Source organism: Phascolarctos cinereus, unplaced genomic scaffold (assembly GCF_003287225.1).
Source record: "Phascolarctos cinereus isolate Bilbo 61053 unplaced genomic scaffold, phaCin_HiC Scaffold_9;HRSCAF=440, whole genome shotgun sequence".
In the NCBI taxonomy this organism is placed as follows: Eukaryota; Metazoa; Chordata; class Mammalia; order Diprotodontia; family Phascolarctidae; genus Phascolarctos; species Phascolarctos cinereus.
The window spans coordinates 171,560,651-171,585,940 of NW_027556402.1; the positions used below are offsets into that span (position 1 = coordinate 171,560,651).

Genomic DNA, 25,290 nt, shown 5'->3' on the forward strand with positions numbered 1-25,290 from the left:
GTGAATAACTGATGGAGGAAGGGAGAGAGGTCCATAGAATTCTGCATATGGGAAATACTGACTTCTAAAGAAAGGAAGAGGAATGGGGAAATAGCTCCAGGTAAGAAAAATAAGGTTGAAAGATGGAAAGGTGTCCCTCATCTTTACAAAATTTTTCTCATTTTGGACCAATTCTATCTTGTATAATCTCAAGATGAGATGACTTTATACCCTAAAAACATTCTATTTTCTCAAGAATTGATTCTCGCCTTAAAAATATTCTTAGACCCACAGGTAGTGCCAGCTAAGGTTCTCGAGGACCGAGCACACACACACACACACACACACACACACACACACACACACACACACACACACACAATGTATTAGCAGGCCATTTGTCCTTACAAAGGAATTTGAATCATTGCTTGACAGCATTAGATTTCTAAAGTAACCTTAGAGGTCATCCTACCCAATCTTCTTCTCCCATCTCCCCTTTTAGCACTCATCTCTCTTGATACTCTGCCTCATTGTCATGTGCTGCCATGTTGGCCTCTGCATGCCCAAGGACTCATGGAAACTGATCCTGTCTTTCCTGTGATCTAGACTTATCTGTCTAACTTTGCCCACCAGATTCTGCTGCCATTTGAGGGTGTCTCTGCAGGGTTCTCTCTGCTTTTATCTAGCTATCCTGGTAAAAAGGAGCTGATAAATGAATCCATGCTAAGGTATTTGTGACTGATACCTTGCTTGATCTAGGAATATTAATATTTAATATTATTCTAAAGAAACCTCTCCCTAATGATGAATTTTAGACATCTTTATGGGCTAGTCAGAGAGATATTTATTGGCAGACCATTTCCCCCTCCAATAAAATCACAAAGTGGTTTTATAGAATTTATTGGAAAGTAAGTTACTTGAGGGATAGGACTATTTTATTTTTGTCTTTGTGTTCCCAGAGCTTAGCACAGTTCCTGGCACTTAGTGGATGAAATCAAAAATACTTGTTGAACTGAATTCAATTATGGGTCAAATTAGGAGCAAAACTTAAAAGGACAAAGGCTAAGATGTTGAGTTGAAAACAAAGAAAAATTATGAATTTTTGGAAAATTTATCCTCCATTAACATTTCTTCTCCAAATTCATTTGGCCCAAGAAGACTTAAAATCACCAAATCATTGGTACCCTAGAAAATATGAGGAAATGATTGCTGAGGACTAAAGATGGATTCTCAGATTCTCAAAGACAGAGTCAGAGACCAGACATACATTCTTAGAAAATTTGTGTCAACTCCAGGAGAGGGGAACAAAAGTAGCAGCAGAAAATGTCACATGAAGAATCTCCAAACACGTTTTAATATAGTGAAATCACTATATAGGCTACATTATCTCCATGATTTGCTTTCCCTGGATAGGATCTATAGACTAAAGGGGCAGTAAACATCATCTTTATTATATAGGTGAGGAAACTGAGGGCCAGAAGAAGAAGTCATTTAGCCAAAGTCACACAGGTGGCAGGGCCTGGAATTTAGAGCAGGTATCTTCTCATTCTAAATCCAGTGCTCATTTCTGTATACCACATGAAGTTGAAATAATGGGATCTCAGCTGTAAGCTTTTGTAATGAAATTAATTAAGGGCTGTTCTATACATGCCCTAAGTTTCTTATTTGGACCACAAATGTCCGAGAATCACCAAGTGGTCACTCTCCTTACCTGGGCAATGGAGAACATTACAGACCTTCCTAGGTTTCAGCTGTGCCGCTGTGGGATTTATATGTTTAGTAGTAATAGCGTAAATTTATTTTTCTTCTGCAGGGGTCTTGGCTTGACCTGTAATATTTTTGAATCCCCAGGGTAATGAACTGTTTTATATCAGACTTTCGATCTATTATTAGTACTAATAAGCCTGATCCCACTAGTGGCAGTTGCTAATGATTCTGGGGGCAGATTAACTTTCTGAGTAGCAATAGCAGCAGCGAAGCAGCTCACTGGCTTGAGACAGACAACTCGAGGAATGAATGACTGTATACTGAGAGCTGCAATATATGGACAGGGTGCAGTCATACTCTTAGCTAGGGCAGTTCCAGCATTGTAGTCCCGGCTGGTGAGTAGCAATTTCTAACTGCCTTCCTGCCACTCTCTTAATTCCAGGAATGTGATTAAATGTGTTTTTAATCGTGTGTGTATTTCAGGGGGCATAACACCCTTAATTGCGGGTTTGAGTAAAATTGAGTTGAACTTATTAACTTATTTTATTTTATGTCCAAAGTGGGACCTAGGGGCTCGTGAACTTCCACAGCGATGCAAATCAAATACAAATCAGTTTTTTGGAGCCAATAGCTTGGCACTTAAAAAGCAAACAGGATAGCACCACTGACTCGAATGTGTATACCTTTGAATCTGAGAGTCCTGTGTCCCTCTTCTCATTGGCAGAGAGGGTGGGACCCAATCAGAAAGACAAAAGATGAATTACAATGACTGGAATGGCCTGAAAGTCTACGGGGGTATCCCCATCCTTCCAGGTGGATGAGGTGGGCGGCGGAGAAGATGGTCAGAAAACAAAATTTCTAGCCTCATTGGACCCCTCCCCAACCCCCCCGCAGGTGTTTCGATAACGAGAGACAGAAAGAAAGAGGTTGAGAGCTCTGGAGAGAGGGCAAGCTCGCCCAGGAAGGGAGCAAGCCTGGCACGGAGTCGCACCGAGTCTATGGGACTGGGGACCCCGAAGCAGAACCCAAGGGCCAGCGTGTGCGGGCGCCCTAAGGGACCAGCACCTTCCCAATCGACTGCCAGGAGGGGAGGGCCCCCCTGGCTGGAAGAAGGGGGGAGGGAGGAGCCGCTGCCGCCGCCGCTACCGCTGCCTCTGCCTCTGCCGCCGCTGCTGCTGCTGCCGCTGCTGCGGGGGCGGAGGTGGCGGCGGCGGCCGCGGCGCCGCGGCGGCAGGTGGCCCAGCGCGGGGCAGGAGGCGGGGAGGGCGGGGAGAGAGAAGGTGGCGCCTCCAGCGGGGGCCGGTCCCAGGGCCGGGCTCTGCACCAGGTGACCCTGTTCCGGGCTCGGATCCGGCCGGCCCTCGCGGTCCCCTCCCCCGACTCCCCATGGAGCCGGGCTGCGCGGGGCAGGAGGAACAGCAGCCGCCGCCCGCGACGGAGCAGGACTGCCCTGGCCGCGGAGCAAGAGCCATGTCCCCCCGGCCCGCGGCGGACAACGGGGAGGAAGAAGAGGAGGAGGAGGAGGAGAGCCCGAGGGGCTGGACTGGCGGGGTCCCCCCGGGCCTCGGCGGCCGCCCCTCCGCGATACTCCTGCTCTGCTGCTTGGTGAGCTGCCCAGGACCCTGCCTCTGCCCCTGCCCTAACCTCCCCCCCACTCCCTGGGCTCCCTCCCTCCAGGCATCGATCTCCCCAGGGTGTGGTGTGTAGAGCGGGGGACCGAGCAGCCACCGCGGACACTGGGCTCTCCTGCTCCCGCGGTGGGCAGGCTGGCAAGCAATAGGAAAAGCCTTTAGTTTTCTTTCTTTCCTTGCCTGCTACGCACCAGGTGCTCCAGGCACCCGAGAAGGGGAGCTCAGGTACCGGAGTGTTCTGGGATGGAAAGGGAGTTTCTTTCTTTCTCTTTCCTCCTTTCCCCTTCCTTTCTCCCGAACTCACTCACGTTCTCCCGCAGCATCTCTCCCACGCACCCATTCCCACCTCAGAGAATGCCCCTTCACCCACTATTTCGTTTCAAACTCACTCCGGACTACCAGGTCCGTTCTCTATCTCCCTTAGGTTACCCTCTTCTCCCCTTCCCCCTTGTTTTCCAATTCGCTAATAACGCTAGACGTTTCTTTTTCACCTCTACCCAACTCCTTTATATTCTGTGCTCACACGCTCCTTCTTGATTCTTTAAGTGTTCTCTTATGCCACGACATATCCCTCCGTGAACCTGGAATTACCAACGCTCTTGAACTCCTTCCCAGTTTCTCTAAAGTTTCAGATGTCAGGAAGAGGCACAATTCTAGATAACATGTTTAATAGTATTTTATTTTCACTTAGCTATGCCATTTGCCTTATAATTTCAATTTGGGTCTATACATTTGTTTGTCATCCACAACCAAAGTCAGTAACCTATACTTTAAAGCTATTAATTTCAAGCAGGAGTAAAATTTATACCTTCGAGCCATGGTGATAAATCTCTAAATTCTCATCATTTTTCTTGAGTTAAATAGTAATGGATTTGCCAATTGGAATCCTTTGTGTACAACAACACCTTACCTTTCAGGATCCTGTACAAACCGGGTGTTATCACGCTATATATTACTGTAAATAATCAGAATGGTAAATGCTGAATCATGAAACTGATGTAATAGGAAATTTACAGAACGCTAAAGAAATTAACCAGTATTTGTCCAGATTTCTTATAATTTGTTTGATATTGTCATTTTGGGGTGAGTGGGTATGGGGAAAAGATTAATTTTGTGTGTTGGTTAAGAACTGGTTAGAAAGTGGGAAAAGTGAAAATTTTATCTCTGGGATCTGGTACCCAGAACAAGAAACCTTTCTTTATCTTTATGTGTCTTGCTACCATGATGTTTCACTTCCTCAAATTAGAAACCATTGTGATAACCAGGCATCCGTTTTAATTCTACCTTGAAATCTACCTGTTGAGTGTAGACTGCTTTTTGTCTTACTTTGGAATTACCAAGTACTGTGCTATTGAATTACCTATGCATTTTCAGCTGAAATTGTCACTTTAAATGAAGAAAAAAAATGTATTGGTCCAAGAACTATCATTATTTAATACTTGTGCCACAGGGCTGCATAGCACAGTGTTATTAATAAAACTGCTCTAGCAAATGACAGAGCTCTTACCTAAATAGATGATTCCTTTCCATGAGGTACTTGTACATCAACATAAATGAAATAATGTGTGAAGATTACAAGTGGAGAAGACCCTTCCCCCTCTCCTCCCCCACCCTAGAAAGAACAGAAACCCAGCTTTTTATAGCTTCTGGTGTATAGGGTTGTATAGGGTAGGTATAAAAAAGGTTGGAGGCCAAAGGTAATACCTGAAGAAATGGAAATGTTTGGGGAAGAATATGAGGTTTTCTGTGAGCAGAGGGGGAAAATCAAGAAATAGGGCAGTGCACAAAAAAGAAATGGTGTTTATGGACAGAATAAAGGCTGTATTGGTGGTGAGGAAGAACTCCAAAAAAGAAAGATTCCAGAAAACCTTGTAACATGGCAAATAATTAGAGCGTGGATGAATGTCTTGGCAAAGAGAGAAGGAAGTGAAACATTTTTGGGAAATATGAAGAAGGAAATATCAGTGATTCTTGTCCATTTATATGTCTATCAGATACAACTCTGGATTACCATCCAATGATGGAAATAAGAACTCTATTTCCCAACTTAATGCAAAGAATTTACCAATCAAGCAGGAGAAAGACTCAAAATATTTTAAAGACTGATACTTTGCTTTGAAAGCTAGTTAGTTTGTTATTGATTAGTTGGGCTTTCAGAAAAGTGTGCTATTTGTTGAGTTTTGCTACAGGCAAAGTCTTCTCTTGAAGACTGCATACCATAAGTTTAAGTGATGTTGAGGAGAAACTGGTGGCATGGGAGAGGAAGATCTGAAGGGGTTAATAAAGTGATACAGGGTTGTCTAGTGTCAGTCTAGTCAGAGGATAATGTGTGGAGAGCCCTGTCCTAGGTGCTGCTGCTGAACAAAAAAGGACAAAAGTCCTGGTCTCTGTCCTGGAACTTTACAAACTGCTTGGGGAAATCTAACATAATGAAATGACCAAAGGACACTGAGAGAAGCAAGATATCAAGAACATCTCACAAAATGAATTCATAAACTTGTTACAGAGAGACAGTAGGATGTAGTGGAAAGAGCACTGACTGGATTAAGACAATGGAGAAAGGCTTTTGGTTCCATCTCTGCCACTAATTACCTGTATGACCTTTAACAAATCAATTCTCTCTTTGCCTTGGTTTCCTCAACTAGAAAATGAGAAAATGAACTCAGTAATGTCTAAGGTACCTCTGAATACTGAGTGGACTTAAGTAATGGAATCATCAGTCAGTTGGGATCAGTCAGAGAAAAAGTTTTATTTTGTTAAGCAGGATTGAGGAGACACAAAGTATTTGAATTGGTAACGAAATGGAGACCATTCCAGATATTAAAGAATTTTAAGCAAGTTCATTTTTCGGAAGTCCAGGAATACCTATCCATCCATCCGTCCATCCATCCATCCATTCATGTATACAACAAATTTTTAAGGCTAGGGGAAATACAAAGATAAAGCAGACTGGGTACTTGGTCTCAAGGAGTTTATAGTCTAGTTGAGGAATAATAAGGTATATACACAAGGAAGTATACATTAGAATATGATAAGTGCTATGAGACAGGAGTGGGAGGGATCAGGGATAGAGATGTGGAGGAGTTGACATTTGAGTTGAGCCTTAAGGAGTAGATGGGATTTCAGTAGATATTAAATAGGAGGGGAGAGGTGGGTATTTTAGGGATAGGGAGCAGTAGGATGAATCAAGTGTAGGGGAAGGATGCAATGCATTTGGGGAATAATGAGTAATGTATTTTCCTCGAATTTGTAATATATGAGAAAAATTAGCCTGAGAGAAAGCTACACAGGTAGGTGGGGCTAGATAGTGGAGTGTCTTGAGTTTTAGACTAAAGCATTTGGTCCATCTAGACCCTAGAATTCCTATCCTTTTTTGTGTCTTGTACACTTTTGACAGTGTGGTAAAATCTACAGACCCATTCTCAGAAAATTGTTTTAAAATAATTGAAAGAAATGTTAAATTTGGGAGGGGTTGTCATCCAAGTTCACTGACCCTCTGAAACCTATTGAAAGACCTCTAAGGGGCTTTTGGACCCCAAAATAAGAACTCCTGATCTCTACCCTAGATACCAAGGGATGTTCAATACTTTTGAAATATCCCTTCCTTTCCATACTTAAATGCATAGTACTTAAGCTGTCACTGGCTGCTCTGAAGTTTCTTATGAAGAGACATTGTTACATCTAAAGTAACCTAAAATCAATTAATGGGGACAGAAACAAGTTGTGGAAACTCCAGAGGAGGAGGAGCACTTATGTAGTAAAAACACAAGATGCTTCATTTTTAGTGTTGGCAGAGGAGGTCCTTGGAGTCTTCCCCCTTTTCTTCCTATTCCCAAGGGCCTGACAGCATGAGTTGCTGAGCTTATACATGTGTCTGAATACATCTCTGAATGGGTCAAGTCAAGTCAAAAAGCATCTGTTAAGACGTTATGTGCCAGGCACTGTGCTAAGCTTTAGGAATACAGAGAAAAGTCAAAAAAGACAATAGGTGTTGAAGGTATCTTTGACACTTTCCAGATTCAGGTATAAATGATTGCGTGAGGTTTTTTTGGTTTGGTTTTATACTAGCCAGTCTTCCTTATTGTCTTCGATGAAGCTAAAATTTGATAGTTGGCTAGATAGCATGCTGCTTTTAACCATACATCCTTTTACGTGATCATGCAATAGCCAATGCCCAAAGAGAGATGAGATGTTTTGTTCTATATTAGCTGGGGCTTCACAATCATCAATGTCAGCCCAAGAAGAGTACTGTGACTGTAGCTAGGTTACTGCCAAAGCATGAATAATTGTGATGAGGCCTGAACGATAAGTCACAGAAACCGTGCCAAACAAATTTTTAGAAAGACAAACCATGGTCACAGCTGCCTTCTGAGAAGTCTGAAGTCAGTGAATGTCAGAGAGCAGTGAGGACTTCTGGATGGTGACCTTTGTAGCAAAGAGGAGTAGGGTTCCATCAGCTGAGGCAACCACAGTGGTCTGAGCATGGTCTTCAGAAATGTCATGTCCTATCCAACACAATAACTGTGGTCTCATCTGATTAAACACTCACTAGTTGTATCTTATTGGTGTCTCACTTGGCTAGGACCTGAGAGTTCACTACAGTACCATCTGTGAGAAATGGCTTTGCTAGAATGCGGCTCTTCCCATTCCCAACAATGGCCATGAATGTGTAAAGGTTTTTTTCTTTAATTGAAAAATAAGTGTCGTGATCACCAGTATCAAAGGCAGCTGTAGAGCTAAAATGATCAGTGTGGATATTTGTGCTTGTTAGACAGCAAGAGAACAAAGAAATAAGAGGGGTTTTGTACAGCAGATGTATATGGGGGATAGCAGATCATAGCTGTGATGGATGTCAGAGAGTTTTCAATCAGCAGTGATAGATTGCATTCTTTTTTTTTTTTAAAGACTTTTATTGATATCCTTTGTTTTTAAAATATCTATTTTCCCTTTGTATCCCTCTTCAAATCCCTCCCCAGAGAGCCATTCCTTGCAAAAAAAAGGAATTTTTTAATGGGAAAAAAAGGAATAAAAGAAAATAATTTGGCAAAGCAGATCAATATATTGAAAAAAATCTGACATTATGTGCAACATTCACACCAATATCATACAACCTCTTCAAAACAATGGAAGGAGAGATCTTCTCATAAATCTTCTTTGGGAAATAGCCTAAATGTATCTATCATGAATTTATTGGCCACTTACTAAGTGTTGAGCACCATGTCTAGTAAATAAAAGGAAAATATAAGCAATTTTCAATTATATGTAATCATTAGGGACCATGGATCACTGAAGTCCAAAGATAATACCTCACTTTTATATAGTGCTTTGTTCACAAAGTGCAATATTATATTATTTTATTTGATCCTCAAAACAATCCTGTGAGGTACTGCAAATACCATCGCCATTTTACAGGTCAGGTAAACTGAGGCTCAGAGAAGTTAAGTGACTTGCTCTCCACCACGCAGCTATTAAATATCAGAGGCATGGTCCAAACCTTGGTATCCTTTGACCTCCAGATCCAGCAATCTTTTCACTACACCCCTCCCCACCACACCAACAGTTTTGCTGCCTTTTCTTCATATTTGTCCTATTTATAGAATGCCTCAGGTGGTAAGGAGAGCATCCAGAGGTAAAGCAAGAAGAATGGAAAAGAAAAAGAATTTGGATAACTCACTAACATATTTACCAGCTGCAGTATAACCTAAAATGCATAATGTTTAGCCTTTTGTTTGCTGGCCCTTACTAAATCTTTACTCTGTAGAAGGAATCAAGGGACTGGTTGGGGCCATGTGGAAATACAGAGATGCTACTGTTTCCATGCATTTGCTTTCTGCCTTTCTTCACTGACAGAAGGAATCAATGGAATTGTGGTGACAGGAATGATGGTGGTAGTGGTTGTAGTGGTGAGGTGCTGGTGGTGGTGGTGGTGGTAATAGTACTGATGATGTGGTTGCAGGTAGTAAGTCATTCTAGACTAGAGTGAAACTACTGAGGATGCTGGAGGTAGGTGAGCTCACATACTTCTTAAGAAGTTATTCAGTCACCTGCTGCCTGAACTTTGGATTGTAGTTACAGAGGTGAGCACAGAAGTTCAGGCCACAATTACAGCCACGTGTTCATTTTATGTTGCAGGGCTTCTTGGGATATAGCCAGAGAGTGTGGATGCTTCCACATAAGCCATGCATCCTCATGAAGCAGTTCTCAAATTTTTTGATCTCAGAACCCCTTTATAATACTCCTGAAAATTATTGAGGACTCTAAAAAGCTTTTGTTTATATGGGTTGTATTTATTGATATTTGTCATACTAGAAATTAAAACATACATTTAAAAATATTTATTTTTGTTGTAAGTAATTTCCCATGACTCCATTTGGGAGTGGTTTGCCATTTCCTTCTCAGCTCATCTTACCCATGGGGAAACTGAGGCAAACGGGGTTAAGTGATAAATAATGACATTTTCCAAAACAAAACAAAAATAGTGAGAAGAGCAGCATTGCTTTACACGTTTTTGTACATCTTTTTAATGATATAAGACAGCTGGATTCTCATCTCTGCTTCTGCATTCAATCTGTTGTGATAATGTTGTTTTGGTTGAGATACATGAAGAAAATCGGTCACACATATAGGTAGTTGGGCAACTGCAATTTGTTAATAGGCAAATAACATCTTGGTATTATTATGAAAATAATGTTGACCTTTCAGACCCCCAAATGGGTCTTGGGGACCTCTAGGGAGCCTCAGAGCACCCTAGAATCACTTGTCTAATACATTTTTGGGGCTTAAGCACTGTTAAGAGTGGTAAATTTTGTTCCAAAAGTATCGTTCTTTAATAAATAGGAGTATGTTTCTGGAATTAAACAGTAGATGTTTAATAAATGCTTGTTGAACAAAATGGAATTCTCTGGCATCATACAACTTGTTATCCGTGGATACTTTATTCACAACCAATCTTGCTTCCTGGCAGTATCACCTACTCTACTCGATGTTGTATTTTGTTGATAGAAACAGGATTTTTCTTTATCTATAGTTCTGCAAACATCGGAGAAGGAGGGCTTTTAAGCCAAAATTATTCCCTCCATGACTTGAAGAAAGATTGAATCAGCAAATATGTAGAGACGGTTCAGCCTGATTTTAGTCTAAGCCTTTGACTGAGCACACTGGACACTTAGACTTTCATAATATGGTTTCATTGTTGGGTTTGAATTTTATTTGCACTTTAGACATGCCTGTGTAAATACAAACATATTTGAAATAAGTGAATGAATGTAAAAAATGAATGAATTTTGGATTATCCACATGTCCCCTCTCCTGCCATTATCATCTGATGGGCCATTTATAGTAAACATCAAAAATGTTTTTCCATGGTCTTCTCAATGTTGCTAACAGCCTTGGTGTCAAGGGATGGTTATTTGAGTAGTCTCTTCTCATTGATTTTTTTTAAGCATATAGAACTCAGTCATCCCAAAGGAAGTTCTAGATGCTATTGACTCATCCTTTTCCCATCTAGAAGAAACATAAATCCTTCAGACTCTCGACTTCTATGTTGAATCTCACTCAGAAAAATAGTACATTTATGCGTCCCAGTCTGGGTTATCTGTCATGGAAACATGTGTACAATTGATTTTTTTAATCTACAAAATAATCAGGTATTGCTGAATGCACACCCCTCCCATGAAAAAAAATCATTTTAAAATTGGATTTAATATTTTATAGATGAAGTACCATGGAACTAAACTTTTGTATATACAGAGGATATCCAGTGTCTTAAGAGTGCTTTAGTGTTCCTTTTTAAACTCAAAGAGCAGATAGGCAACATAGGACTCTAGTGTATAACTTGTGGGATGTAAGAAAGGCCTACATGCCCAAAATTGTCTTTCCCTGGAACTGTCATTCTGCCTTTAGGGAAAAGTCTTTTTTTAAAGTAAATTTTAAAAAAATATTTTATTTTTTCCAATTATATGTAATAACAAATTTTAACATTCTTTTTAAAAATTTTTGAGTTCCAAATTCTCTTCCTCCTCTCCCCCCACCTTCAGAAAACAAGCAATTGTCTTTACAGGTTTTTCTTAAACCATTCTGCTCATCATTTCTTATAGCACAGTAGTATTCCATCACCACCATATACCACAAGTTATTTGGCCATTCCCCAAATGATGGGCATTCCCTCCATTTCTAATTCTTTGTCACCACAAAAAGAACTGCTATAAATATTTTTATACAAATGGTCCTTTTCTTTTTTAAAAAAAAATATTTTTGAGGTACAGAATTAGTAGTGGTATTGCTGGGACGAAGGGTATGCACAGTTTTATAGCCCTTGGGGCATAGTTCTAAATTGTTCTCCAGGATGGTTGGATCAGTTCACAACTCCATCAATAGTATATTAGTGTCCCAAATTTTCCACATCCCCTCTAGCATTTGTCATTTTCCTTTTCTGTCATGTTGGCTACTCTTATGGGTGTGAGGTGGTTAGGCACAAAAGTCTTTTCTCCAGAAATTCTGTGGATATGTGTCATTGTCACCAGAAAATTGTAGCATGCCAACCTCAGATCACTCTTTATCACATTAGCATGAAATAATTGTTCAGATTATCAGGACATCCTGAGAAGATGTTACACAGAACTGATTTTTGTTTGTTGTGGGGAGGTGGGATGGAGAATGAGCATCAAAGAAAGTGGGAAAGTTCTGGAATATAAAGCATTGAAGCAGAGGGGTGAGGAGCCTGTATAGCTAAAAAAACAGTGATAGGACTTGCTGCCTGGGAGGAAGGAATGAACAAAGGTTAAATGGAAAGTGTCTAAAACAAGTTTCTCCTACTTTCAATTCTCCCTAGGGCCAACCCTCAGCATCAAAGTCTTAATGTTGGAAGATAAGTGTGCCTTTAACACAGGCACATTAATGTATTGTTGTTGGAGCTGTGAATTGGTCCCAATCTGGAAAGGAATTTGGGATTATGCTGCTTGAAAAAGTACCTAAAATGTCTGCACACTTTGACTTAAAGATCCCACAGATAGGCACGTGCTCCAAGGAGGTCAAAGACAGAAAGATAGGTCCCATATACGTCCCCCAAATTCCTAGTAGCACTTTTTTGTGGTAGCAAAGAACCAGAAACAAAAGTAGTAGATACCTGTCGATTGATTGGGGAATAGCTAAATCAATTGTTGTACATGAATGTATGTAATACATATTACTATGCTCTAAGAAATGAGTAATGTAAAGAATACAGTGATATAAGAAATAAGCATAACCAGGAAAACAAAATGCACAATGAATATAACAATGTAATTAGAAAGAATCAATTAAAAAAAAACTCACTGTGTAATTTTTAGTATCAAACTTTGACCTAAGGATAAATTGAAAAAATACACCCCTGGGGCAGCTAGGTGGTGCAGTGGATAGAGCACCGGCCCTGAAGTCAGGAGGACCTGAGTTCAAATACGGCCTCAGACCAAAACACTTGACACTTACTAGCTGTGTGACCTTGGGCAAGTCACTTAACCCCAATTGCCTAAAAAAAAAAATACACCTGTGCCTCTCTTCTTTGCAGAGGTGGTTGGAGGGGAGCACTATGTATATGGAATAGTGCATACAGCATCAGAGAAGTGATGTAGACCCAGCATGGAAAGGAGAACAGGTCAAGAATTGAGTGGGGAACGATGCTTAGTGTGTTGATTGTTGTTGCTGAATTGTTTTTTTTCTCTTTCCTTTTATTCTGTGTTAAATTCATTGTTTAAAAGTTCAGTGCCACGTACAGACTAGGCACTCAATAAATGGCTATTCTGTCAAATTGAAATGAGTTAAAAGTAAAAAAGCTGAATTGAACTGAGGCGATAGGGTGGTAGGTGGAGAATCAAAGAGCAGACCAGTAATAGGAAGGCTATTGGGGCACTGTTTTCCGTGGAGCTGTTGCTTAGGATCCTGTAGCCGTGATGTGTGGTATGTCTTTGCTGCAGCCAGTATTAAATATAAAGGTCCAATATTTAACAAGAAAAATTAGTTGTTTTTATTTTATGTTAATACAATCTGGCAAGTGAACAAATCCAGGAAGTTTAAATACAGCATTTACCCTGAAACTCCATTCTTCAATTAACTGACTTTTTTCCCCAACAGGAAATGTTTAATAACCCCACATAACATATGACAGGAAACCAGCTTAGCATAATCAATATTTAGAGTGTGATGTGTCACTGATAGGTACTGGTTACGTACATCCTGCAGGCAATGGCTATATGCACATTGGCCTTGCTCCAACCCACAGTGCCCCTGGCTTACACGCTCCATATGTTCTAAAAGACAGGAAAGTGATCCAACCCACACTCTGTACAAGCTATGTTCTGTATTTTCAAGGCTGATCATGAGGCCTTTGCTCCACCCACCGAGCTAGAAAATCTTTCTAATCTATGAGTCTTTGCCTGCGCATTACTTCCTCCCCATTCTTTTAGTAATCTCCTTAGCATAATCCACTAGCCCACTGTTTTATAACTGCCAATCTGTTGAAAAATAATAAACAAAAAATTTGAACTGATCTGTAAAACCTTTACTACCAAAAGACCTTACTTCTTAAAAACAACACATTTAAAATAGTGACCTCCTACATTCTTACAACCTGCTACCAACTCTGCCTTCTTTCTTCTTTTGATAAATACTATCTTGAATTGTATTTTTCTATTCAGTGTAACTCCATACCACCTTTTATACAAATTCTTCTGGACAAAACAGGAATGAGATGGGGACATCCTCAAATAATATGTTTCCCATGGCCCAGGGTTTCCCAGGCTCTGGGCTCACACAGGTCCGAATCTCAATGGTTGACCCAATGGGATACTTTTCTGTTTTGGTTGATTATCCCTGACTCAGTTTTACTCTGGGAAATTTCCTAATATATTCATGTCTAGAATTCTACAAAGGTGAATAATATGCTCCCTATTTGCTAAACAATGACTGAAAGTAACACTCTTTGAAAGGGCTGAAAGGACCCCCTTCACCTCACTCCCACAGAAAATGCAAGGCGAACAGAATACTCACAGGAGCCCCCAGATACGGAAAAGAAACAAGCCCTCAGCTCACTCATAGGAGCCCATATGAAAATACAGAAAACACATAAAACACTCACAGCAGTTCTTCTCAGAAAGAACTGAACTCAAGGCTGCCAGCAGGATACTATTCCAGCATTCTGGCAAATCTCTAACTCTCCCACCAGTGACATACTCCTTTGGAAATGAATAGTTGCCTTCCTTGAAGGCAAACATATTTTGGAGCTAGTGGACAGGTAACCCCACTTCCTATCAGCCTGCATCATATGAATAAGTCATTGTCATAGGAGGGTGTACTGTGATCTTCTCCCCCTCCCCCATAATGGTTTTAAGTCATCTTGTTGCTTGTTTAGCTGCGGGAGCCACGTGGGTGATTCTTTTCTTCCTCCGAGAAGCATATTGTTCAAGAACTTTAAAAATTGGGGTTCTTTGTGCAGCAACCCTCAAAGCTGGCCCTGCTCAAGAAATCTCCCTTCTGGCTAGAAGGTTAGATCATGAGATTTGCTATACAGGGAATCAGAATCCCACCTACTCTGCAAAGGAGGTTGTAGCTCAGAAATATTGCCCACGAATTTCAGGCTGGGTGGGGCAAGTGTAGCGTATTTGCTTCTTCCATTTGTATCTGCAAAAACTCTATTGTTGCCATGGGCTGTGACCATCTCTTGAGATGGGAAGTTTCACCAGAACATCTCTCATGTCTGCTCAGAAAGACCAAGAACTTGAGTATCAGGAACTCTTCTCTTAGGCCATATGAATAGGTTCATGCAACTTAGCTTGTGCTTCTTCAACAAGTCATCATTTCCTGCTAGGAGGAGAGGGGATGAGAGGAATCTATTCCTTTTTTTTTTTTTTTGCTGCAATCCCCATTTGCTCTCCAGAAAAAAAAAAGTACAAGGGGAAAAGGAAATGCAGGAAAGAGGAACTGAGTAGGTCTATTGGCTCACTTTTATGGATGAGTGCAGAGAGAGGAGGCACCTCTGGTGACAGTTGCTCCTCACCAGAGTCCAAGTCAATGGAGTTGCCCCAGTGCCAGTCACAGAAAACCAATCAGGAGTTTGTCTTTGTCCTCCAAGCAATAGTTTGCATAGCCGTACTCTGCATAGAAGAGATATGGGTGGCAAATTTACCTGTTGGAGAGTGGAGAATTTCTCTGATCAAGTCCCTTTATAAATAAAAATCCCAACTGTCCCCCAAACTACTAAGGTATTCTTATATATGTGTATACAAGTATATTCATATATATGAATGGATGCTTAAAGAATATTTATCTCATTCCTTCTAGATGGTAATAGCTTAGTATCTTAGAATACTGTTTTCTCTTTAAATATCTAAATAATGAATAATCTGGAATCACCAGTACCAAAGTAATCAGAATTCTAAACTAACTAGGCCTATTTTTGTACATTCAACTTTTAAAAGTAGCAAATTTAAAGAAAGGAAATTCACACCAGGGATTTCTTAAGTAAACACCTTGTAGCCTCCATGCTGGGATCAGTACAAGTTCAGTCTGATCTTTTATATCGTGGCTATTTATGTCTATGGGACTGAACAGGGATCATAGATCTCCACAATGAAGACCCCCAGCTACTCAAGCACATACTTTGAGGTCATCATCAATGAAAGTTCAAAATATGTCAACAAATTTACAAAAACAGAAAACTGGACTGGTTCATTTTAGAAAGATTTTCAGTAATAACAAATTGAAACAACAAAAAAGGTTTCCTATTTGATGGAAACTACTAGCAAATCAGAACAGTGTTTCCTTCAACATTTTGGTTAATTGAGATTTTGCTATGCTGTCTTGTTCAATGCCAAGTGCTGAAGGATGAGAGAAATATTTGATGATGCTGTAGGATGGTGCATGGAAGAGTAAAGCAGTTTTTAAAAGAATGAAGAGGAGGTTTAAAGTCATTCTTCTGAAATGAGATGCCAAACATACTATTTTACATATTATTTTACATATCATTTGCACATCCTAGAGCCATTGTGAATTGTTATTTTGCTAAAACAATCATGTGAGCTCATTGACTGGTATTTTGGGAGGAAGTATTTGGAGATATCACACCCATGTAAAAGTGAGCTACAAATCAAGTTATGGTCTAAACTGGCCTCCAGCACCATTGATCTTGCATTGCTTTGGATCAGCTGAATAGTCATTCTGAACAGTTCATTTCTCATTTTAAGGACTCCATTGTACATCTTGAAAAACGAGTCAACCCATCAGTTGACCTTGCCCTTGCTGCTACCATTGCTGGTTCTGTTACCATTCCCTAGAGAACAGCATTCACTCCAGATTTATAAATCAAGACTGAAACAGTCTTTCTTTAAAACTTACTGCTTGCTAATTATAAGATCATTTTATATCTGCTTTAAACCTATAATTTATACGTATATGTGAAATTGTAACTTAATTAATCCTTTCATTGTAGGAGTGAAAATTAGAGGGCAAACCAACTTCCTTTTTCCCCTAAGGGTCTCGGACCCTTTATACCCATACACCTTCCCACCCATTTCCCACGACTTGGCAATAAAAAAAAGGGGGGGCTTATTTTGGTTTCCCTTCCACCAGTGGGCCATGTTATGACAGTTATATCTGGTGGGGAAGCAAGTGATACAGATTTTGTTCCTCCTTATCCAGAGTCAACTGGGCAACATACAGAGCAGTTTTCCAATTTTACTTATCTTATGATTCTTGGGGGGCCAGTTTGAATTTAGGCGTTCATTTAGTTTCTTGGTCTTCTGACAAAACTATAGATGGCCAGACCTAGAGCCATAGCAAACTTTGGCCAAAGGGGCTCTAAGGTAAAGCTAATTTCTCTTCCTTAAACAAATAGGCAGCTAAAACATTTCTTGATATTTCTGGGGATGAGCAGGCCCCTTCTTGGTCTGAACTTGCCTGTGTTTGATTTTTTTAGAACAATGCAAGTCTCCCGCTGGTCTGCAACTTTGAAATTATAGGGAGAAGGTAGGGCCATTTTTTTGCATTCTTGTTGACATTACCCTTGGGGTTCACTTTGATCCCTTCTCCCTGATGAATCCTGGCAGGTTCTGACCACTACTCTTTGAAGTCTTGACAATGGTTTTTACAGCATCTGAAATTGGGGTGTCTTTTTTAAACTCTACCAGTCACTTCAATTGCTGCCAGCTCTGTTATGTCATAGCTCTCCTTTTGGAAAGCAGCTCTGTGGATTGTTGCCACATTGTTCAGAGAGTAGCATTTTGATTAGCAGCTGCTACTGTGCCAGGGAATGGACTTACAAAGACTTTAATGTAGCCAATTCTTAGTTTGTACAATTTTTTTTCTCCAGTAAGTGACACTTTCCCTTATGAAATCCACAAGCCATTGCAGAGCAAACAAATTAACAAGCATTTATTAAGTACCTACTATGTACCAGACACTGTGCTAGAATTTGCAAAATAGATGATAAAAGTATCAGTGGTATGTAGTGGGGTCTGACCTTAAAGATTTATTTTTTTTCTTTCAGAACTTTGTGCCAGCCTTGGGTCGGGAAACACTCCTGACTACATCACTGATCCCAGAAGCCAAGCCAAGTGTGACTTATAAAGATTTCATTCATGTCATTGTTATCGAAGGAAATGTTCGCAATGTTTCTGAAGTTTCAGTTCAGTATTTATGTTCTCAGCCTTGTGTGGTCAATTTTGAAGCCATTGTGTCATCTGAGTTCAGAAGCAGCATTCCAGTGTATAAGAAGAGATGGATGAATGAGAAACATCTTCATACTAGGAGAATTAAAATGGTGCATGTGAAATTCCCAAGCATCATGGTTTATAGAGATGATTATTTCATCAGACACTCCATTACAGTCTCTGCTGTGATACTGCACGCCTGGATCACTCACAAGCACAGTGGAGATCTGAGTGCAAGATGGGAAGAAAACTTCTTACATGCTGTAACAAAGAACTTCACTTTGTTGAAATCAGTTCCACCTTTTGAACGCCCTTTCAAAGATCATCAAGTATGTCTTGAGTGGAACATGGACTACATATGGAACCTACAGGCAAATAAGATACCCCAATGCCCTCTAGAAAATGGTAGGTTTGATGACCTTATTCCTTGGTAGGTACCATTTTTTCTTCAAATGGCTAGTATCAGGACAGGAGAGCATTTTGTGGCATTAGGAGAATTTGAAGAGAGAAATTAAAAAAAAAAGTTAACTCCTTTTCCTAACCATTCCCCAATCCAACCTCTCTGCCTCTGCCATCTGTGGGCTACTTCATACTTTGTTAGGAGGTCAGGCTGGAGGGAAGAGTGGAAGGAGAAAATAAGAAACAAAAATTAAGGGAAGTGACAATAAATGGGATGTTTTGGTTTTTAATGGCACAGAAATGCAGGAGCAAAATTCAAACCACCACAAAAAAAAAGAAGAAAAAATTAGAGACTCTTGTTCCTATCCACCTCAAGCACTAATTAAAGGGAAGAGCATTCTGTATGGCCATGGCTTTATATAATGGTTTGCTGGTAAATATTCAACAATCAGCTCCTCAGAAAAAATGTGTACATAAGACACACTTTTAAGTTCAATCTGCATTATTAACATTTTGTCCATCATTTTCTTAAGCTTAGAAATCAACAAAACAATAAATCAAGCCCTGATTTATAGTTTGCTCATTTCCAAGGTGTAAACACTCACACTGAAAATTTAATGATCAGCTCAAAAGCTGGTTCAAGCTGGCTCCAGCATACCCCTGGCTGTATTTCAGTGATCAATGACCTCACTGTGATTCCCTAAACACAGTATGTATGTATGAGATGGTGATGGAAAGCTAAGCCTGAGAGTTGAAGAACTCTGCACTCAGACAGTGGATGGTCTTTACCTTGACTGTCTCCACAATGAAACTGAGATCAAAAAGGAATATCTTGATACTACACATTTTGAATAGCTTCCTAGCTTTCTTACTTAACCCTTTAGCAATATGGACTCAATCTATATCTTAATCCTGAGAAGCCCATGGAGACCTTGTGATCAAAGGGCAAAAGCTGTGATGCCCTTTGATAGAAGGTAAGCTCCTTGAGGGCAAGGACTGTTTCACTTTTGTCTTAGCATCTCCAGAGCCTTGTATGGTGCTTGGAACATAGTAGATACTTAATAAGTATTTGTTGATTGCTTACTCAAGTGTGGTTAGAAAGGTACCAAGGTTCATCAAAATATTACCCTTCTTATATGATACATACTTAGAATCAAAAAATCTGGGCTTAAATTTCAGTCTTGTTATTTATTGCTGATGTGACCTTGGGCAAATCACTATCTCCTTGAGCCTCAATTTGCTCATCTGTAAAATGAGGGAATTAAACTATAGAATATCTAATGTCTGACCTAGCTCTGAGTCCAATGGTCCTGTCATCTTCCAAGCTTTGGGGATTCCCACAGGCACTTTGTGGATTTAGAGACATGGACCACTGTCTCCTTCCTCTTGTTACCTATACTTTTGTCACTTGTTATCAAATAATTCCTTCCAAAGGTCCCATGTGAGAAGGGGAGGAAATTGGGGGAGGAGAGGGAAGCTGTAGCACTTTATTGGCACCACCAAAATATTGCTATTTACATTAGGAAAAATTAATCGGTCCATGTGATCTTGTTAAATAGCTGGTTAGAGTAAATTGTCCTAGTGAAATAGTACATTGGTGAGATTTATATTTTGTTTTAATTGCATCTCTGTGTGAATGAGAAGTACTTACTTGTTCTTTAATAGATAGCCAGGACTTTGTACTTTTGCTGGACTGTAAATATGTTGATACCAATGAGGAAATCTAATTCCCTTCCTGGGCATGTAATTAAATGTCTGGAATAAATAAGGTCACATTTATTTTGATGATCACTATGTATACCACCAAAACCTCATACTTGCGTCTGTCTAGAATGCCATACATAGCGGGTACCTAATTTGTTAAGGGGAATGAAGCACTGGGCATATGTAGTACACAGTTTTCGGTTGCCTCCTACTTTGTTATGGCTTAATGATTCCATTTCGTGTTTGGCAAATCATATATTTCTCACTGAAGAATGAATGAATGAGAGCTGGAAGTTTAAAAATGAAGTCATTTATGAGCTTACTGAGTTCCCAGGGCTTCCGAACATAACCTTAAAATGTGAAATTCTTTTTCTTTATTCCATATTCACAATGCTCAGAAATAGTTCAGTGGGATTTTTTCCCCTAGCTTTTCTTTGCCATATTACCTTTGGGATGCAAGCCAATATAAGCAACCTTAACTTAGAGGAAAACCTTTAAAAGTGTTTAAAACAGACCAAAATAGGGACTTCTGAACCTGCTCCATTAACAGTGCTAGAACGTACTCCCCTTTCCAAAACGAAATGTGTACCTGGTATTCTTCCTAAAAGAAAAATCAAAAGAGAAGATAAAATAGTCTTCAAAAGGAAAGCATGAAGACTTTTGTTCTCCGTTATGGCTGGGGAATTGACGAGGTCCAGCCCTAATGTTGTTCACAGTAGGACAGCCTTGTTTGGCTGGGAAGTGAGCAGGCATCAGCTCAAAACAATAAGATGGAATAAAGAAGGCAGAGGATTGATCAATTGTTCTCAGTCAGTGGGACTTCTTTCAGGCTCTGTCCCTTTCACCATCTGATTCCAGCAGCAACATGGCTTTCCTGAGATACATACTTTGTCAAGTGTCTGATGTATTGTGATGGCTCTGCCTGTGGGCTACTGTACATACATATTTATTTTACTTTCCTTTTGCTCTATAGAAATATTCAGGATGAGTCAAAGTCACTTTGCACCTGTGGCAGATTAGTATTATTAGAGAGTTCTTCCACCCACGTATAAGCAGGTTTCTTATGTTAATTAAGAAGATGGCCATGTTGCAAATGCTGTGTGCTTATGGACTCTTTCTCTACATCTTCTTTAAGGAAAAGCCTCCTCCCTTATAATTGTATCCTCATAGATGCAACACTGGTGATTTTGCTCCATCCTTAGACTCCATGCTTGTCTATAAGCCTAGAAGAATAATCTCAGATGCTGACACCCTAAGCCAGGTCCCATAACAAATTCCAGTTTATGTAGTACCACTCTGCCAGAAGCATTGATGTTAGAAGATGGCCTTGGACTTATCTCTCTAAGCTGATTGAATCATACAATGAGTTGCACAAGATCACCAAATCAACAGTTGTCTTTCTTGTGGGGTGGGATGTGTCTAGCCAAAAAAAAAAATGCCTGAATAATTAAAACCATTCCCAGGTAGTGTGGTGCAGTGAAAGAGGGCTGAGTGTGGAGCATTGAACTTGGAGTACAAGCACCTGAGCTGAAATCCCAGCTCTGCCACTTACTACTACCCATATGACCTTGGACAAGCCACTGAACTTTTCTATACCTCAGTTTCATCATTTGTAAACTGAAAGGGTTGACTGACTGACCTCTGAGGTTCCTTTTATCTCTAGATCTAGATCATAATCCATCAATATGAGTTGGTCAATTAATATGATCTACTAATATGACCCCAGAAAGGTTGACTTTTGTGAGTAAATTCCATTGCTATTTGGATGGTACTTGCCATGTTAGCTTGGACTCACTATGCTTAGCACAGTCAGAAATAGTTAGGATGAGAGCATTAGCTTGAGGCTATGCCTAGTGGCCTGGAATTGATTCAAGTATTGAAAATCCAAGAAGAACATGCTAAGCTATTTGATATAACCCACCAATATTTTTCCGTGAGATATGAGTAAGAATCCTTGGTCAAGATTTCATATTGATTTTGCAGAATCACTACAGGGGAAGAACTCCTCAATTGTATTAGACACCTTCTAATGACCCATATATTCATTGAATCAGATTTGTAAGGGACCATCAGAATCATCTTGTACAAGCCAAACACTATTTATCTTATTTTTGTTGGTATCCTTTAGTTTGACCTCAACTTCATTTCCAAATATATACCTCCCCATTTGTTCCCCAGCAAGCCATCCCTTATAACAAATAGCAAAAGAGAAAGCAGAAATAAAAGCATGTCAATAAAACTAAACAACACGTCAGCCGTGTCTGATAGTATACATTATGTTCCACACCCATAGTTTCCAACCTCTGCAAAGAAGGGAAGGAGATGCAGTTTCTTAGCTCTTTTTCCTGGGTCAAGCTTGGTCATTATAATTACATAGGGTTCACTTTGACTTCTTGTTATTTTTCAATTTATGTTATTATAGTCATTGTGTGTATATTTTTATGAGTCTGCTTACTTCAATCTGCATTTGTTTGTGTGAGTTTTCCTATATTTATCCAAGTTCTTTATATGAATCATTTTTAAAAAAAACAATAATATTTCATTGCATTAATGTACCACACATTCCTTAGCCAATTTCTAATCATTTTCATCTACTTTGCTTTAAGTTTTTTGCTACCACAAAAAGTGCTGCTATGAATATTTTGGTGTGTATGGGCCATATCTTTCTATCTTTTACCTCCTTGGGGTGAATGTTTAGCAGTGAGATTTCTAGATCAAAACATAGGCCTTTTTAGTCACTTAAAAAAAAAAAGCATATTTCACATTCCTTTCCAGAGTGGGCAGAGCAATTCACAACTCCACTGATAGTATATTAGTGTTTCTGTCTTTCTACATCCCCTCCATACTAGCAATTTACATTTTTGTCATTTTTGCAATTTGCTAGGTAGCAGGTAATACCTCAGAGTTGTTTGGATTCGCATTTCTGTTATTATTAGTGATTCTCAAAAATCTTTCATATGGTTTATAATAATATAATAACATAATAGCTTCCAGTTCTTCTGAGAACTTTGTTAATGTCTTTTGACTACTTATCTGTTGGGGAATGGCACTTAGTCATATATTTGTGCCAGTTCCCTATATATCTTGGATATTAGATCATTTCAGAAATATTTAATGCAAGCAGTTTTGCCCAGTGATTTTCCATCTTCTGCTAGTTGCATTCATTTTGTTTGTACAAAGTTTTTCAACTCAATGTAATCACAACTATTGATTTTATCTTTTGTGATCACCTCAGTCCCTTATTTGGTTAAACCTGTTCCCCCAGGCATAGCTCTAAAAGGTACCTAATCTTGTACTCTTCCAAGTTTTTTATGGTGTAACCTTTTATGTTAAAGTTATATATTCATTTTAAGCTTTTTGTGGCATATGGTATAAGATCCAGATTTCTCATTTTGCAGCTGAGGAAAATGAGACCGGACAAGTAAAGAGACTTTCCCAAGGTCATAGAACTGTTACATTGCAGAATTAAAAACTCGGATCTTCTGACCAAAAGGTCCCAACAGCGTGGCACTGCGTTCAAAGCTCCCCATTTCTATCACAAACCTCTTTTGTAGTCCTCAGAGCTCCGTATCAATTATTTGTAACACAGATTGCCAGATACTGGATGATGCCTTGAACATAGTAGGTGCTTCAAATGATTAATTTGAATTGCATTTCTATGCTTTCACCGATGTGTTTCATCACCCTTGGAAAATGCTATGACTAAAGGGGTGGCAGGACCTATTAAAGATGCCCTGAACTCGTTTTTGGGAGATTGGGCACTAAGTCTTGTCATATTTCTAATTGCTTACCATAGCATTCTGTGCTTAATAGCAGGAACCATTCCTGTTGACTTCCTTATGAGGTGATATGTCAATATTGCCTTTATTGTCTCCATCCAGACTTAAATGAAGATTTATAAGACAAAAACACACGCTTGATGAGACTATGTCAGCACATATTCTTCATTCATTTTTATCACAGGAGCTAATTTTTTCTAGGAAATGTGTAGCTGAATGAGATGTCTTCCTGCCATTATAATTAAGATCCCTGGGCCTGTATAACAAAGCCAATAGGCTGGTGTGACATCACTGTTTTGATCACTTGTATAAGTGTACTTCCCAAGGTGACTTGAAAATAGCAGAACCATTAATAGCAAACCCTCCAGAGCCATCTGGCCTTGACTTTTAAGCCAAACTCCCAAGAACCACAAAATGAAATAAGTAATTATTCTTCTCCGACCTCTACAACTCTTGAAGTAGACTGAGTACCTTGTTATTTCTTTATCTGCTGGTGTAATACAGAGATACACTGGCAAAAAAGGTATTGCCCTCTTGCTCTTTAAATCATTGTTAATTAAGTGGGGGAGAGATGTTATTTATGCCTTGGGGGATAAGGAGGTGCTGATTGTTCAAAGTTTATTATCTTTATTTCTTACTATTTCCTACTAATGTTTTGGGTTTGGGGTTTTTTTTTTTTGCTATATTTGACTTATTATTGTATAATAGTGCTTTCTAGGATACAGTTTTGCCCTGAGTGTTTTTGCAGTGTTAAAGGATTACTTTATGAAGGCCTGCTTGTTCCTTGTCTGTCACTGATGCCCAGCAGAACATAAATACTCTTAAAACACCATTATAACCAATATCATTAGAAGAAGTCATTTATCAGTGACTTAGATGAATGCTTATCAAATTTCCAGATGGCTCAAAGCTGAGCAAGATAGCTAATAGGTTAGAAGATAGTAGAAGAATTTTTTTTTAAAATCTTGACAAGCTAGAGCACTGGGCCAACTCCAGTAAGAGAGATATGTGAAAAGTGCCATACTTAAGAGTCTAAAGATTAGCTGCACGAGTAGGGGATAGGGAGATGTGTCTAGACAGCTCAGGAGAGGAGAGCTGGAATTCTCAATTAACTACAAGCTTGCTGGGAACCAATGATGGGCCATGGCTGCCCAAAGATCAAATGTAATCTTAGGCCGTATTAACAGATGACTGGTGTGCAGGATGAGGGAGTTTCCATTGTGTTCTGTTCAGATTAACTCTGGCAATCAATTCTGGGCAGGACAAGCACTGCCTGTTCTGTGTCCAACAGCATGTTGGATACTAGTGATAATGAAGAGACAGTCCCTTCCTTCAAGAAACTTCCATTACCCTTTGATTGTATAAGATCTACACAGACAAGTAAATATGAGATACATGAAAAATAAATCCAAA

At 39.6% G+C, this 25,290-nt stretch overlaps 1 protein-coding gene across 1 annotated transcript in view; it reads left to right on the plus strand.

The window, feature by feature from the left end:
• The first annotated feature begins 2,980 nt into the window (after positions 1-2,980).
• The window catches only part of SEL1L3 (SEL1L family member 3), a 122,122-nt gene continuing 99,812 nt past the window's right edge, over positions 2,981-25,290 (plus strand). Inside the window, exons 1-2 of the mRNA XM_020992320.2 lie at positions 2,981-3,291; positions 17,833-18,400. Coding sequence (XP_020847979.1) covers positions 3,073-3,291; positions 17,833-18,400 — 787 coding nt within the window. The 5' untranslated portion in view covers positions 2,981-3,072. The remainder of the gene's footprint in view (positions 3,292-17,832; positions 18,401-25,290) is intronic.